This window comes from Rousettus aegyptiacus, unplaced genomic scaffold (assembly GCF_014176215.1).
Source record: "Rousettus aegyptiacus isolate mRouAeg1 unplaced genomic scaffold, mRouAeg1.p scaffold_m13_p_4, whole genome shotgun sequence".
NCBI classification, from domain to species: Eukaryota; Metazoa; Chordata; class Mammalia; order Chiroptera; family Pteropodidae; genus Rousettus; species Rousettus aegyptiacus.
Window position 1 is genome coordinate 122,394,657 of NW_023416307.1, and position 15,967 is coordinate 122,410,623.

At 56.6% G+C, this 15,967-nt stretch overlaps 1 protein-coding gene across 1 annotated transcript in view; it reads right to left on the reverse strand.

The window, feature by feature from the left end:
• Positions 1-2,857, reverse strand: part of PLXND1 (plexin D1) — a 48,505-nt gene extending 45,648 nt beyond the window's left edge. Inside the window, exon 1 of the mRNA XM_016122067.2 lies at positions 1,368-2,857. Coding sequence (XP_015977553.2) covers positions 1,368-2,684 — 1,317 coding nt within the window. The 5' untranslated portion in view covers positions 2,685-2,857. The remainder of the gene's footprint in view (positions 1-1,367) is intronic.
• Positions 2,858-15,967: the final 13,110 nt, after the last annotated feature.

Consider the following 15,967-nt stretch of genomic DNA (forward strand, 5'->3'; position numbering starts at 1 on the left):
GAGACTGTGGAGGCCCAAGGGGACAGACTCCCGCTGAGGGTATGGATGGACACACAAGGCCTGGAAAGGCTGAGGAAGGCCCTGGCTCTGACGGCGTCTTCCCTCTGTAGAGTAGGAATGACTCTCTACTCACCTCCTTTAGCCCTGAGGCCCCAGAAACAAAACTTACCCAAACACAGCTCGTTGGGGGATGTGGCTCTGAGGGGGGAAATGGTGGATGTCTCAACCGCAGTGCTGGGCGGCAAGCCCTGACCTGGCTAGCCCCTGCGAGTGGCAGAGCTGCTCCCTGGGACACTCTGCCCTGCTCACCCACAGTGACCTTTATTTTCAGGGCAACCAGCCAGCCGAGTGGTGGGCAGCGGTGGGAGCCTGACTAGGAGAAAGAATCTGCGTTTTCTCAAAGCCCCAGTGTTGGGCACACCCACAGAGGACTAATTAAGCTCATTAGATTCTTGCCACGGCCTGAGGACCGTGGAAAAGGGATGGGGCAGGGCCACCGGGGCCTGGCCCCAAGGAGGGCTCCATAATCACCAGAAGTCTGAGTCTGGCATTTGCTGAGGGAGAAACTGAGGTCGTCAAGGGCAGTGGCCCACACTCAGACCCGGATGCACAGTGTGGTAAAGGTGCAGGGTTTCACCTCCCAGGGCCCACCGGAGAACTGACCCCTTGCTGGCGGACCTCCTCTAGGGGAATCGCACAAAGTTCCCTTCTGGACTCTTGTGTCCTGTCCCCCAATGTCGACGCACACATCGCTCCACCTTTCAACACTCCCTAACACAGCCCCAGACACCTGGGCATCCTTCCCACCCAACTGGTGTGTTACCACAACTGGCCGCTCCTCATTCCCTCCTGAGCCCCAGGGCCCTCTCCTGCCCCCTGCACACCCCAGTGCAGTTCCTCTCCCTCCACCCTACCGGCCCTGGCACCTCCCCACCCTAGCCCTTGGTCAGACATGCACTCACTTGCTGAGCGCTCATCCTGCAGCCTATGACCCCCCCAGGTGCATACCTGAGCTATATATGCGCCTTTGGCTCCCTTGAGCGCCCGCACCTGGGTGCCCATCCGCAACCCGGACCCCTCCCACACACCTAGGTTTGCGCACCTGTAGCACAGCACTTCACTTGAGCGTCCGCACATGCACACCTGGGCCATATTTGCGACAGTGCCCACAGCTCAGCCGACACCTGTATTCTCACCTAGGTCTCCTCGAATACATCTGTAGCCCAGAGTACACTCCTGTGTCCCCATACACACATCTGCGTCCCGGCAGGCTCGCACCCGCTCAGCGCACCACCTTCCGAGTTACCCTCACGCTCTCCCTCCGGCGCCCTGGGCTGGTCCCCCGCACTCCCACTGCCTGGGCGTACCTGGATGTTGCGCTTGCGCTCGCAGGCCGGCCCGGTGCCCTGCACCACGCTGTCGAGTACCGCCACCACGTCGGGTGCTGGCTCCACGAAACAGGCAGTGCGCGCGGCGCGGATGGCAGCCTGCACGTCCGCGAAGCGAAAGGCGCAGAGCGCGGCCGGAGCTGCACGGGCCGCGGAGGCCCCCTGGGGCCGCTCGAAGACCGCGAAGAGCAGCTCTCGCGCGGGGAATACCGACACCAGGCGGCTGTAGAGGTCCCCGCGGCCCGCGCCGCCCGCGCACTGCAAGCCCAACTGGATGTAGGACTCGGTGAGCTTCTTGGCGTCGCCGCCCGCGCCGCGGGGCAGGCAGATGCGTGCCAGCAGGCTCCTCGCCTGGCTCTCCTTGTCGCCCGCGCGCGCCTCGCTGTTGAGCGCCAGGTACGCGTAAGACGGGGCGCCCGGCGGCGGGTCCGGCGGGTGCAGGAAGGCGCGCACGAAGCCCAGCTTGTGCTGCTCCTTGGCGCCCTGCTTGATCTTAAGGATGTTGTCGTCAGAAGGGTTGAGGTCGAAGGTGAAGAGCTTGGCCAGGTCGCCGCGCGCATCCAAGGAACGGATGGCGATCTCGGGCGTGTTCTCAAAGCGGTGGTCCTCCAGGCTGCGGTTGCGCGGGAAGAAGGCACTGCCGTAGCCAGTGTACGTGGCGCCCACGAGCAGGCGGCTGCCGCCCGCGTCGGCGGCCGGCGGCAGCACCAGCCCCACGGTGGACGCGTTCGGGTGGTTGGCCGCCACATTCAGCATGCTGGGGAACACGGTGACGGGCTCCGCGGGCGGCGCGGCGGGCGGGAAGCGCACGGCCACCGCCGAGATGTTGCCCCGGCGCCGCAGCTGGCAGAAGCCCTGGTAGATGGAGCCGCACACGACCACCAGGCCCTGGCCGGGGTCCAGCTGCAGGATCTTGTTGTAGTTGTCGGTGAGGCGCCGCGGGTGCTCGCACGAGGCCTGCGGCAGCTGCGGGGCGTGACACAGCGGGCTGTCGGCCACCGGGCCCACGGCAGCCTCGGCCTCCAGGCTCAGGTTGGCGCCCGACAGCTGGTAGAGGCGGTTGACGGCCGCCAGGTACACGGTCCCTGCCGCGCCGTCCAGGGCGAAGTTGTTGGTGGGCGTGGGCGAGGGGAAGCGGCGCTGGATCTCCAGGGCGCCAGCCCGCACCGCCCCCAGGAGCAGCAGCAGCAGCAGCGGGCACGGCGGCGGGGCCCAGAATGGCGGGCGCGGCGGCGGGGGGCTGGCCGCGGCCGCCCGGGCGCTAAGGGGTGCGCCGCCCGCGGCGCGACGAGCCATCCGGGCGTGCGCGGGCTGCGCGGCGCGACGAGTGCATGGGGTGCGGCGCGGCCGGGAGCCGGGAGCCCGGAGGCGGCGGGAGGCGGGGGGCGGGCCCGGGCCGCGAGGCGCTTCCTGCCCGCGCCAGCCGCCCCCGGCCCCGGCGCCCCGGCCCGGCTCTGCCTCGCCGCGCACGCCGGGGGCGGGGCGGGGGCGGCTCCGTGGCGGGCACGCCCTCGCGCCGCGCCCCGCCCGGCCGCGCCCCGCCTCCGGGCCCCCTCCCGACCCCCGCCCACCCTCCAGAGCGCCCAGGCCGGCTCCCCAGGCGGTCCGCGGCCCCGCCCTGCCCTCCAGACGCCCGGCCCTCGCTGCGCCGTCTGCGGGTCGCGCCGCCCCGCGCCCTCCAGGACCCTCCCGCGCGACGTCCGAGGCCCGCGGCTCCCTCTCCTCGGCGCCGCCTCCGCCTGGGTCGCTTGTTCCTCTTCCTCCCTCCTGGCCGTTCGGCCCGTCTCTCTCGGGCTGGTTTTCTGGTTTCCTTCCTTTCTTTCTTCTCCCTGCCCCCGTCTCCGTCTCCGTGTCTCCCTGTCTCTGTCACCTCCCACTCCCCTCCCCGTGTGCGTTGTCTCTTTCTCAGTCTCTGGTTCTCCTTCCCATTTCTCCCCTCTCATTCTCCGTCCCCTGTTTTTCTGTCCCTGGCTCGCTCTCCCTCTCCGTAGCTCCCTCGACCCCCTCCCCGTCGAACCCTGTGTCTCTTCCGTCCCTCGGACCCCGTCTCCTCCATTTGTCTGCCCTTCACTCCCTCTCTGCCTTCCTTGTTCACAGCCCGCCCTCTCCCCATGCACACTCAGTCTCTCATTTTACTCCTTTTGCAGGCACTGTCCAGGACTTAGGCCCCCCCCCCCCCAGACCTCGGCACCCCTACGGCCAGCTGGGCAGGGGGCACCACCCTCTCAGTCTCCATGATCTGTCCCCCGAAACCTCAGCCTCATAACAAGGAATTTTATAAGTGGTGGGACAGAGGAACAGAGCTTACCCATCAGACATATAAATCAGGAAAATGGAGAGAGATATTTAGGCACGTGCCAGGCTGTGAGGAGGGTTAGACTGGCCACACACCCAGAGTGAGGCCTTAGTCCTGAGGGGATGAGTGGCCCCCAGAGGCCTCCTGTGGAGACCCAGCACTGTGGGCTGCTGCTGTCCTGCCCCCTAACACATCTTACCAGGAGGCATTTCCCCTTCTAGGGAACTCTGGAAGGACCTAAAGTCCTCTCATGTTTAATGAAAAATCAGTAATGTGAGCTGGCACTGGATTACTTCTTTCACCTGGAAGGAGCAGATAGGCACTGGGGGTGGGAGGTAAGCAATGGTTATTCCAGAGTCTCATATACGGAGCCTCCATAGCATCTGGCCATGGTGGGTGCTCAAACAGGATTCATTCCGTGCCAAGCTCTGTGCCAAGTGCTTTATGTGAATTGACTCACTTCCTTCTCACAGCTGCCCTCTGAGGCTGGTACTGTTATGATTCCACCTTGTAGATAGATATAAAAGCTGAGGCCCCAGAGATGAAGGGACTGGCCAGAGAGGCATAACTCCTAAGGAGCAGAACTACGGTGATTGAAAGCAAAAATCTGTCATCTTTGAAATCACCCCAACCCAGCCCCAGGCCAACTCTGGTCTGTTAGAATGCAGGAGGGAAGGGGGGTACCATTAGACCCCTGGCTGACACATGGTTTCCTGTGGCTTTTGCTCCTAGGGTGGCCTAGCCTCACCTCACTTGTTCCCACCTGGCCAGGAAGGAAGAACAGGGGATTTCTCTGTGCCCCATGGTACAAGCCAGGTCTACAGCAGTCCCTCACTTCCCTCGCCCGGCACCCTCACCTTCCTGCTGTTGTCATTTGCCCATCAGCATTGGCCCATCGTGCCTGCCTTTTCCACCCGCCCTCTAACCCCACCCCCCTACTTCCACTATCCCCAGGTCTGGTCACTGCTTTGATGGCCAGAAGTGTTCAGCCGCAGGAAATTAGAGGCTCTGCTTCTGGCACCCCATCCCCCTGGGCTCAAGGCCATTCAAGCCCAGTAGGAATGGTGTCCCTACCTTCATCCCCTGGTAGGGAGGGCTCATGTTGCGCCTCCTGTGCGAGCAGACTGGGGAGCCCAGCACAGACACAGGAGGCTGCCTGTCCCAATGTACCTTACCCCACCTCACATCTGAGCCCTCCTTCCTTAGTCCGTCTGTCTGTTTCCCTTCAGTCTTATCTTTCTCTAGCATTGTCTGCCCCATCTCTGTTTCTGTCTTCTTGTTCCTCCCAGTTTCTCTCCCTCTTTGTCTCTCTCCCAGTCTCTTCTCATCCCCCTCTCCTTCCACTGTCTGTCTCTTTGTGTATCTGTCTATCTATCTCTGTCTGTCTCTCTGTTTTCCTCCCTGTCTCCCACCCCTCTCTCCCTCTCATACCCCTCCTAGTTCCTTCCTGTCTCCAACTCCTCTTGCCACATCCTGCAGCTCCCCCCACTGAGCCTGGAGAATAATGCCATGTTCTGGAAGCTGAGCCTGGTGCACAGTGGAAGATGGTTCTGAGCACTTTGGACACAAAACTACCTGCCAAGCTGAGCTGGAACTCAGGGGCTATCCCTGGCTCAGAAAATGCAGGGCCAGTTTAGACTGCAGAGGGCTTGGCCAGAGTCCGGGTGTCCTGGCTTAAGCTGGAAGTTGGAAGCGCTGTGTGGCCTAGGGCAAGACACTTGCCTTCTCTGAGTTTCAGCTTCCTCATCTGTAAAATAAGGACAATCATAATAGCACATCAGCCCCTAGGAGGTTGTGAGACATGAAGAACATAATGTATGAGTAAAGAGTGCTGGGCACATCATAGGCACGGGGCAAACACCAGTTTCTCTCCCCTTGCACTGAGCAATGGCCCACCAGGGCCCCACTTCCTGTCATGAGTCCCATGGCAGCTAGCAGAGTCCAGCAGTGCTCTGCATAATCTCATGCTAGCCTCACAGCCGACTGACAAAAGCTGGGATCGTTGAACCAATTTCACAGATGGAGAAACTAAGGAACATTAGCAGAGTGAGAATTTAAACTCAGATCTGTCTCCAATCCAGATCCTTTGCTTTCTCCTCTCTGCCCATTAGCTGGGAGCTTTTATAGGCCAGGATGGGTCATGGTGGCAGTCACCCTATACTCTTGGCTGGCCAGAGGAGGTGCTGATAACTCTTGGCTGAATGAAGGAAGGAAGGAAGGAATGAACAAACGAACCCACATCTTTCCTGGCCTTGCTAAAATGCAATGGAGTGTCCTCCCAAAAGGAATTTGAGAGGAAAAATTTAAGGGGAAATGGGCAGTACCTGTGAGGTGGGGTTAGGTGGCACCCAGCATTAGCTAACTCTGAATTAACTCACTCAGATTGACCAAACCTGGATTAACTACTAGCTAACTCTGAATTACATTGTGATTCGGGCCCTTTTCAGTTTTTGTTCAAGCCTTCTGATTATATCAAGGAGAAATCTTCATTTGGAACTAATGTATCTTCAATGCCTCTCTAACATTTGTCATTGTCCATTTTTAATAGAAGGTCTCAAGCTCAGCATTGACATCAGCATTCTGGAATTTACTTATAGCTCCTTGCTTTTTAAATAATATTTGCAATTATTTTCTGTTTTTTTCAAGTGATACCAGTTTTCCAGGTACAATAATGATGTAAAGCTTGCTTGATAAATGCATTTATTAACATTTTAAAAATGCAAGTTAATTTTGGGGTGGTTCCATAGTGTAGTGGTTAGCACATCCGCTTTACACACAGCAAGTCCTGAGTTCGCGCCCCAGGTGGAGCCATGGACCATACCCCGGGTGCAGGTGCTCCAGGCCCCAGGTGCATGCTGTGAGCGTGTGAGGAGTGGGGAAGGGAGGTGTCCCCCACACCTTCAGAGATCCAGTTCTTAAAGGAAAACGGCAACATCCATAGGTCAGGGGTGGAAGTGGTGGGAGGGAGGGAATTAAAGAGGGGAAGAAAATAAAATAAGTTAATTTAAAGACAAATATGCAGCAGGTCATAATCCAGGTGGTACAAAACACCTGAAAGTTGGGAAACATCTAATCTAGTGCCTTTGTAGATGGGAACGTGGTGGCTCAGACTGGGCAGGTACTTGCCTGGGGACCGAGGGGGTCGGTGGCCAGGCTGCCCAGAGAAGGCAGGCCCAGGCCTTTCACCCTGCCTGGGAGGGAGCTCCCCATCCTGCCCTGTCCATCCTCAGCTCTCTGGCTGCCCAGAGCAGAGCTGTGAGAAGGAAATGTTTGTCTTCTACAATTGGAAAAAATAACAGTGGGGCCAGGGCTGTACCGGGAGGAGGGGGCTTCTGCCCTGTGTCCCTTGGGCCTGCCTCGGAGAATGCTTTCCCTGCAGGAAATGCTCCTGACATGCTGACTGCTCTGAGTACCGCCTTGGTGACAGGAACACCCCCAGCCTGAGACTCGACAGCGCCAGGAGCCATCACAGAGGCTTTCATGGGGCTTTTTCCATCTTGTTCTCTCCTGGGAGCAGCCCGAGAGGTGCATTTTGTCAGCCCCATTTTACAGATGGGGACACTGAGGGTCGAGGAAGAGCCACCACTTGCCTACAGGGACACAATTCACCAGCCTCCAAACCTTGCTCTTGGCCACGATGTCCCTCTACCCTTTGCTTTGGAGCTGAGACCCAAGTTCCAGGCCCAGCTCTACCCCTAGCCACCTGTGTGGCCTTGGCGGCTCCACCTCTCTTTGAGCTTCAGTTTTCTTATCTAGAAAAGGGAAATATAATCCATCTCACAAGGCTGCTATGAGGATAGAAAAACATACATATGTCACAGGGCCCAGCATGTCAGGAAGTGGGCTATCCATGGACTTTCCAGCTCTGAAACACGGGGCTCCTCTCCCCCGGATTCCTAAAATTGATCATCTGTACTCCACTCAGGAGAGTCCCCAGCCCCCAAATAATGATATCATCCTCATGGCCGCTGCCACTGAGGCGCAGTGTGGGTGTCAGCTCCATTAAGGGTTCAGATGCACAAGATCACCTTGTTTAGTTAACCCCCCATAGGGTCTCACGCCCCTCTTCTCTTAAATATGGACACCAAAGCTCAGAGAGGCCTAGAGGCCTGCCCAAGGTCACACAGCAAATATGGGGCCCAAAGTGGCCCCTCATCCCTCTCTAGCCCACCTCGCTCCTCCACACCGGATCTTCTGTCACTGCCACTGTGTCCCACTGAGCGGCCCACGAGGTGCTGGGGTGACCCTCGCATGGCAGCGCTCACAGGAGACACAGCACCCCTCACACTAATGTGTTTAATAAGACAATTGGCGCTGTAGGCAGGCTATGTTGGTGTTTCCCCACTGTAGACACGTGGGGACACTAGAAGGCTTTGGCCCCCTCTAGATTTCTGGAGACTTCCCTCTCCTACCTTTGTTGGATGCCCACCAGCATGGGAGGCAGGGGGGAGTGGCCCACTAGTTCTGGTTTCAGGGCTTAGGAGGGTGGCCTGCCCTTGCCTGAGGGGACAAGCCCCCTGGTCATTTCTGTCTTTGTCTCCGTGGGGCTGGAGGAAATGGTTCTCATTCCTGCGTGTGACAGCCATCCTCTAGACTATGGGCACATCCTTGCTCTCTGTGGTGGAGACCCAGAGCCCCCGTGCACCCATCCCGGGCGCCTGGCCTGCTGAGCCCCCGCGTGGCCCCTTTGTGCTCTGTGAGTCGGATAATGGGCAGCATTCTCAGACATCCAGTCATGGGTCTGGGCCGGGGAAAGGACCCCGGCAGCTCCACACTGAAGCCTCTGTCCAGCAGCCACCGCCCCGGGGGGCCCCCACCCACATTCCCAGGCTGCCGCCTTCTCCAAGGGACAGCACCCGGGGCCGGCTGGGGGCAGGCGACCCCTAAGCAGACAGTAGGTGCTCCATGAATGCGTCCCCCCATGATAATGGGAGCCACAGGAAGGCAGGAAAGACCAGCGCTGAGGAGAGAGAGTCACATGGGCCAAATACCCCAGTGCCCTAGACACTCCCCAGTCAATCCTTGCAAAAACCTGACCCCCTTTATGCCTTGATAAACTTCTGAGAATGTTTTTCCCACCTTTGATGCTCCCTGGGAGACTGTGGCAGGGATGAAAGCATTTCTGGAAGCGTCAGAGCTGCTGATGATCAGGCGGCTATGGGCTGAAAACAGGTGAGCCTGCTACCCCACCGGGCCCCTCTCCCTTCCCCCTGCCCTCAAACCTCACCACTTGGTTAGCCTGGATGCTTGTCTTCCAAAAACACTGCTGGATCTGAAAAGAGAAAGGGCTGTACTGCAAAGCAGTGAATGCCTGTCGTTGGAGGTATGCAAGCAGGAGGTCCAAAAGAGGGAAGTCCTGCCCTAGGCGTGGCCTGAAACTGACTGATTCTGAGATTCCCCCACTCTGACTGAGCACTTGCTAAGTGCTGCGCACACACATGAATTGGGTTAATCCTTGCCGTTCTCAGACAGGGCAGCTGAGACGGTCTCTCCCATTCGGGGCATATGTGAAAGGCTGACATGGATGAGCAGGGCCTAGGTCTTATTGGCCCTATAGTCTGCCCAAGTCTCTAAAGAGAACCCCGTGTCCAGAGATGTTTCCTCTCTTGTTCTCTCGATAAACCTGAATGCATCCCTCAAGACCCAGCCCAAATGTCACCTCCATTAGAAAGTCTTTTCTAGTGAACTCCTAGGCATCTCTCAAAGCCCAGTCTAAGTGGCCCTTCTTCTAAGAAGTCTCCCTTGAGCCCTGCAGCAGTATTAGAAACTCTCCCATCAAATAACCTACCACACAGTATGAGCACTTATATCTTTCCCAAAGGACTAGGAGATCTTCCAGGGTGGGACGTGTAGTCACTACCCATAAATACTGGAATGGATGAATGTATCACCATTCTAGGACATTTGCCAAGCAGATAAAATTGTCATGTTGGATGCCAGAGACCCTCTACCTGGGCAGTGCCAGACAGAATCTGCCAAGGCTATCTCCTTAATTCCCTTTGCCCATGGAGCCACATTGACCACCCACCTTCACAAGACCGGGACACATCAGGACATCGTGCTGTTTCAGCTTGGGAGACCCACTGGCCCTCAAGGAGACCTCCTCACACTTGATTCTTGTTGCAATTTTGAGGGACCTGCTCCCCTCCAGGCAAAACCCTGTGTGGACTAAAACACTAGAACAAAGTCATTCATTCATTCATTCATTCATTCAACAACCATTGGCTAAGCCCCTACTATGTGCCAGGCACTGGGGATATTTTGAAGACCCCACAGATATGGTCCCTGTCCTTAGCCCAGCCTCATGAGGGAGACAATCTTTAATCAAATAAACTCAAATAATTCCATAACTGCAAAGGGCCACTGCTCCTACGAAGGGGCAATGCCAGGTGGTTCAAGGAGAGTTTCTCATAGGGAAACTCGAGCCCATCTTGGGTTTACCAAGGGATTCTCTGAGGTAGTGACCCTTTAGCTGAGATCTGCAGGATGCTAAGGAGAGGGCAGAGCAGAGCCAGGGAGAGCCCTCTGACCATGCCGTGAGCTCAGGACACTGTAAATGGCTTTCAGAAGGAAAGGGCAGGATCAGAATGGACTGAGGGAAGCTAGGGTGAGGAGTGAAAGGAGGGGGCTTCTGCAGATGTCCATCCAGGCAGGTGATGACATGGGCCTGGACAGGTGGTGGCAGACGAGGGAAAAGACGGCTCGAGGGCTGTTTAGAAGGGGGGCTCACCAGGACTGGGGGTTGGATGTGGGGCGGGGGTAAGGAGAGGGAGGCTCCACATGGGGAGTTCCCAGGTCTTGGGCTTCACCAACCTGGGGGGCCTCTATCTGAGTCAGAGAGCACTGAGAGACAAGCAGATTGGTGGATCTAGAACTTGCTTTGGAGGTGTTAAGTTTGAGGTGTCTCCATGGTCACTGTGTGTAGACTCCACTCCATGGCCTGCCACACAGACTCTCTACCCTGTATGCACATTCCAGAGTGGGGAGCACACCACCCCAGACTCAGGGCTCTGAAGGAGCAGCGCCTTCTCACAGACAGCTGCCAGGGAGGGTAGGGCCGAGCCTGCTGGCCCACCTCCCAGCTGCCAGGAAAGAGCCATGAGGGGCCCCATGGGGCCGCCCTGGTAATAAGCTTTCCCCAAAGCAGGAGCCTGTAGGAGCCCCTGTCTGGGGGTTGTTCCTGGTGTGTGCGTGTGTGGAGTGGACGGGGTGGGGGGAGACTGGCACAGATGTGAGGAGATGTGCATGTAAGTAGGGGTGTGACTGTGTGTTCACGTGTGTGGAGTGCATGTCAGGGTCATGTGTACACAGATGGGGATCTGGTTACATGTGGGGGATGAATACACACGCAAAGAACTGCACATGTAACAGGCTGATGTGAGGTGATGTATACGAGGGCTGCCATGGGCCCACAGTCTTTGGTTCACTCTGGGGATTCAGGCCCTTAGAGGCCATCAAGACATTCTCTGCCAAGGCCATTGGTCCTGGTCCTACTGGGCTAGTAGAGGGTTTTTCCATGAAATTCCATGATTTTTATGATCAACTGTCAATATCCTGATCTCTGCTTTGTAGGGATTGGCCTGGCCTTGCATGGCTAGCCTCTGACCTTGAATGGTCTATCCTCTGACCTTGAGTGGCCCAGCCTCTGATCTTGGATGGTCCTGCCTCTGGCTTTGGATTATCCAGTCCTTAACCTTGAGCAGCCCAATCTGAGCAATTTCTCAGCCTGGCCAAAGTCTCCTCTGTTGAGGAACTTGGAATTGGTTCTTTAGGGACTTTTAGGTGACGCCATCCCTCATCTTATTTCACTGACCACAGAATGAGCTGCTGTCCTTTGCTTGTACTTCTCCGCAGATTTCCTCATGCCTATTTAGAACCGGAGTCCCAAAGGCCCAGAAGTCCCCAAGTCCCTGTGTGTAGATTAAGTCCCACCACAAACCTGAACTCCTCTCCCTCCTCTGTGGCCCTGGCTAGGTCTCCAAGACTTGGCTCTGGTCCCTCTTCCTCTAGGTAGCCTTCCCAGACCTCCTAAGCTGGGTTAGATCTCTTCCCCTGGACTCCCATGGCACTCCATAATGCCACCGTCAGAACACCCACACCAGGTGACAATGAGTCTTGCTCTGGCTTCCCCACCAGCCAGGAGGCCTCTCAGGAGCTGGTTCTTGTTGGGGGGATACCTGTGCCCTCTGTACTACCAGGCAAAAGGTTGGACTCCAAGCAGACTTACAAGGGCGAATGAATTAATTAATGGGAGAGGAGATGAATGAATGTTTTCCATCATTTTCTTGGCTGGTTTCTACTCCATACAGCTCCAGAGCAGTTTTGACCTTCCCCTCCCACCTCGTCCCTGTCTCTTGTGGATGTCCCCACCTGTTAGGGAAGGTTGACAGTCACTGCCTTGGCCTGGGGAGGGTTTATGTGTCTAAAACACACCATTTTCTATGAGGGCATGGCTTGGCTGGGTTAAAATTCACAGGGAAACTGTGCCAGCCTCTCTTCCATTCCACCCCCTCCGGGCCAGAGGAAGGGTGGGGTACTTCAAGGGACCCCCGGAAGCATGGGAAGCTATGGGGCAGAAGGATACTGATTCGCATCCTGCTTCACTGCTTCCCAACTGTGCAACCTCGGACAGAGCCCTTCTCTTTCCCAGCCTGCTTCCCCATCTGCAAAATGGGTGAGGCTGCGCCTGTCCGACTTGTGGGAGCCTCATCACTCCTTGCGCAACCCTTGGCACATAGCAGAAGGTCAAGACCTACAAGGCCTGAGGTAGAAAACTACTTTTGGAATGAAAACAGCTAACGTTTATTGAGGCTGCCCAGGAGCAGGCACCCTTCTGAGAGCTTCACATGGATCTTCATATTTATTCCTCAGAGCAAGCACCTGAGAGGGATGTGCTTTTATTATACTCACTTTACAGATGGGGAGAGGTGAAGCGTGGTGAGGTTCAGTGACTTGCCACCAAGAACAAGTGGCACAGCCTGGACTCAATCCCAGGGTCCCTGCAACGTGCTCGAGGCAGAACCCAGGAGGCGCCTAGATGCCCTGTCCCTCCTACCTTTCCAGAAATCACCCCCTCATCATCCCCCATCAGTCTGAGACTACCGTACTGGTCTGAGCCCCACCCCTTCCTGCCTGGACGCTTCCTACTTCCTCTCCTCCAGCCCTTCTCCTGCCATTCCTGAATCATTTCTTTATGAAGCAGCCTGAGGGATATTTTCAAATTGCAAATCTGTTCATGTTGGTTTTTCCTGGTTTTTTTTTTTTTTTTTTTTTTTTTTTCCCCAACTTGAAACCCTGCAAAAGCTCTTGGGATAAAGCCTTCTTCTTTACCCACAGTCTCGTGTGGCCCATGGCCCCACTCCAGGTGGTCATGCACCCCTAGTCCCATCATCTAATTGGCTGTCCTTCTTACTTCTGTCCCTTTTACTTCCTGGCTCAGCAACACGGTCAGTGGCACCCTCCCTGCACAGTTTTCTGGGCATACTAGTTATGTGGTTATTTGGTTAATGTATGCAGGTGCCTTGAGGGCAGGTCCTCTTCTCTCTTGTTCACTGCTGCTGCCCTAGAGCCAGACCCCTTAGTGGGTGTTCCTATATCCCTAAATCAGCAACAAGTGGATTCTCAGGTTGGCTCAGTATCCAACAGAACACAGATTTGGTAATCAGCGTTAGATGCACAGGCCTGGATGGGGCACAATGGTGGAGACATTGAGCAGCTGTCTGGGGAGGGAGCCCCCCAGCACCTGCCCAGCATCCAGGGGAAGCTATTTCCAACTCCAGGAAACAGGAAGTGAGTCATGGCCTGAGAAGGCCAGCCGGATGCTTAGCACCTCGGGTGCAATTGATGAGCGCCTGGACGGAAGGGCCCAGCCTCAGCTCAGGGAAGCAGGAAGGAGGCCTGGAGGAAGAGGATAGGAGAAGAGACCCTCTCCAGATCAAGACGGGAGGCCCTGTGGGCCCCCAACGGAAGCTGATGAAGTCAGCACAGATTAGGGCACCCAGCCCATTATCCGGCCACACCTTGGCCGGCGTGCGAGGCGGGAGCAGCCACATACCCGAACTTCCCAACACAGCCAACACAGCCGACACCTCTCCCGGGCCCCTCCAGGCTTGCACTTATCTCATGTGTTCCCCATATGAGCACAGCGGCTCACTGGCCTCATTTTATAGGCCAAAAAGAAGGCGCTTGCCAAAGCCACATGGTCAGAGGATAGCACAGGATTCGAACCCGGCTTTGTGTGACTATGGAGATCTCTCAGGGGCTACAGGAGACTTGGGATTGTACAACTTGCTAGGGGGCAGCCACCAAGAAAGTCTAGGGTAGGTGTCTGAGGCCCTCGATAGAGCAGGCCGGGGTTCTAGTTTCAATTTAGTCTGTACCTAAAAACAAGGCCAATCTAGTACCCTTTCCTCTGCCTCAATGTCCCTGAACTCTCTTAAAAGATGTGGCTGGCAAGGCCAGGGTCAAAGCCAGGGTTTTGAGTACCAGAAGGTGCCCCGAAGCTGGGGCTTCCTGGGCAGGGAGCTGGGGACCCCCTTTCCTTACTGAAGCACAGCCCGAGGCTCTGGGGTCCCATGGTATGGGTAGGTGGCAGGGCACCACCTGGGAATCTCCATCCTGAACAAGGGCCATGCTGGCCCACTGTGGACAGGGTCGTCAGAGGTGGCAGGACTCAGGGCACTTTCATTTCTTCTACTGGACCTGAGTCACCCCGCCCCTGCCCCTTCATTCTCACTTCCTCCTTGGTAGCCATAGGCAGAGTTGGGCATCCTCTGCCCCCAAAGGAACCAAGATCTTTTGTGGCCTGAGCTCCAGCCCCAGGTCCTGGGCTTGGACAGGCTGTGCAGCTACAGATGGGCACCCTAAGCCCCAGCCACCAAGGGTGTGCATCCCTGGTCACAAGGTCAAGGAGAAGCAAAATTAGGCAGGATGCACCCCTGATGCCTTGCCTTGCCAAGTTATGACTTCTGACAGGTAGGGGAAGAGGGCTGAAGTTTTTCTTTGTGTTTGAATTTTCTGAGTTTCCTAAAAGAATGAGTATTATTTATGTTAGAGATAAACATGGGAAAAAGCAATGGGTTAAGGGATATGGGTTCTGGTGGATTTTTGCAGGGAAACAGAGGCCCAAGGAAATCAGCTCAGTAGCCGCACCTGCCCAGACTTGCAGACTGCCAGCACCCAGCCCAGGACCTGTCGCCTACCCATAGCTCCATTCTGCTGATGCGAGATGAAGGTGCAAAGCAGCCAGCTACCTGTCTGTGGTTGCCCACTTAAGAAGAATTGCCCAATCCAGACCCTCCCCTCTGTCAGTCAGTCCATGGCCGGACTTACCTGGGTGAACCGCAGCCCTCTTTTGAAAGGCAGCCTCGGTGGAAGCGGAGCTCTGCAGCTTCCCGGGAAGTCATTGCCCTGCTCCATGCTCAGTTTCTCCTGGTTGTCATAGAGCATTAACTCAGGGCAGCGACAAGCACACGACGACGTGGGCTGCAATTTGAGGGACACTGGGTTTCTGCCATGCGTATGCATGGAGGGGTGAGCTACCCCGCATTAGTGTTACAGTCTATAGGTAAGCCCTACGATTTATTACCCAGCCAGAAGGGTGCAAGCGTTTTTCCAGGAGGTGCCTCCCTCTGCCTCCTCTTGCCACATTCGAGTCCCTCTGTTCTCACTGGCCTTCGAGGCCACCAATGAGACTTGGGCATGGGGAGCCTAAGCTGGACCCCTGACCCTCTGGACCCCTCGTGCCCACCCAGCGCTGGTCCCTGCGTGATTGGCGCGGGGCTGAGAGGTTAAGTGAGGAACCTTAGAAAAGGCTCTTAAACGCTGTAGCCACAGCGTGATTTACAACAGTGTCGTGTTCCCCCCAGCCTATAATTCAGTTCCATTTGCAGGACCCTTGGCCTCCTCGCGGGGGATGCTGGGAAAAGGCAGGAGGGGGTTGGTTGCACTAATTTTAGCATCAGTAGCTGAGTGGCTAGAGATGATTTGTGGGTCCCAGGCTCTGCTTTTGCCTCCACGCCCTGGACCCTTCCAGCCAGAAGACCCCACCACCGGGCACCAACCACAACTCCTGCCCTTGCTAAACTGGTTAAAGCACTTGAAAGGCGCCCCCTAGGCCTTGCACTGGGGCCTTTCATGTTAGTTCCGCCTGGGGGTGCCGTTACCCCCATTTTACAGAGAAGTAAACAAGCTCAGAGAGAGCTTGCTGCCCAAAGTCACACAGCCCTGTGTGTTGTCTCACCCATACCCTCTCTCTGCCTGCTCTCCCAACCTTGACCCCCTG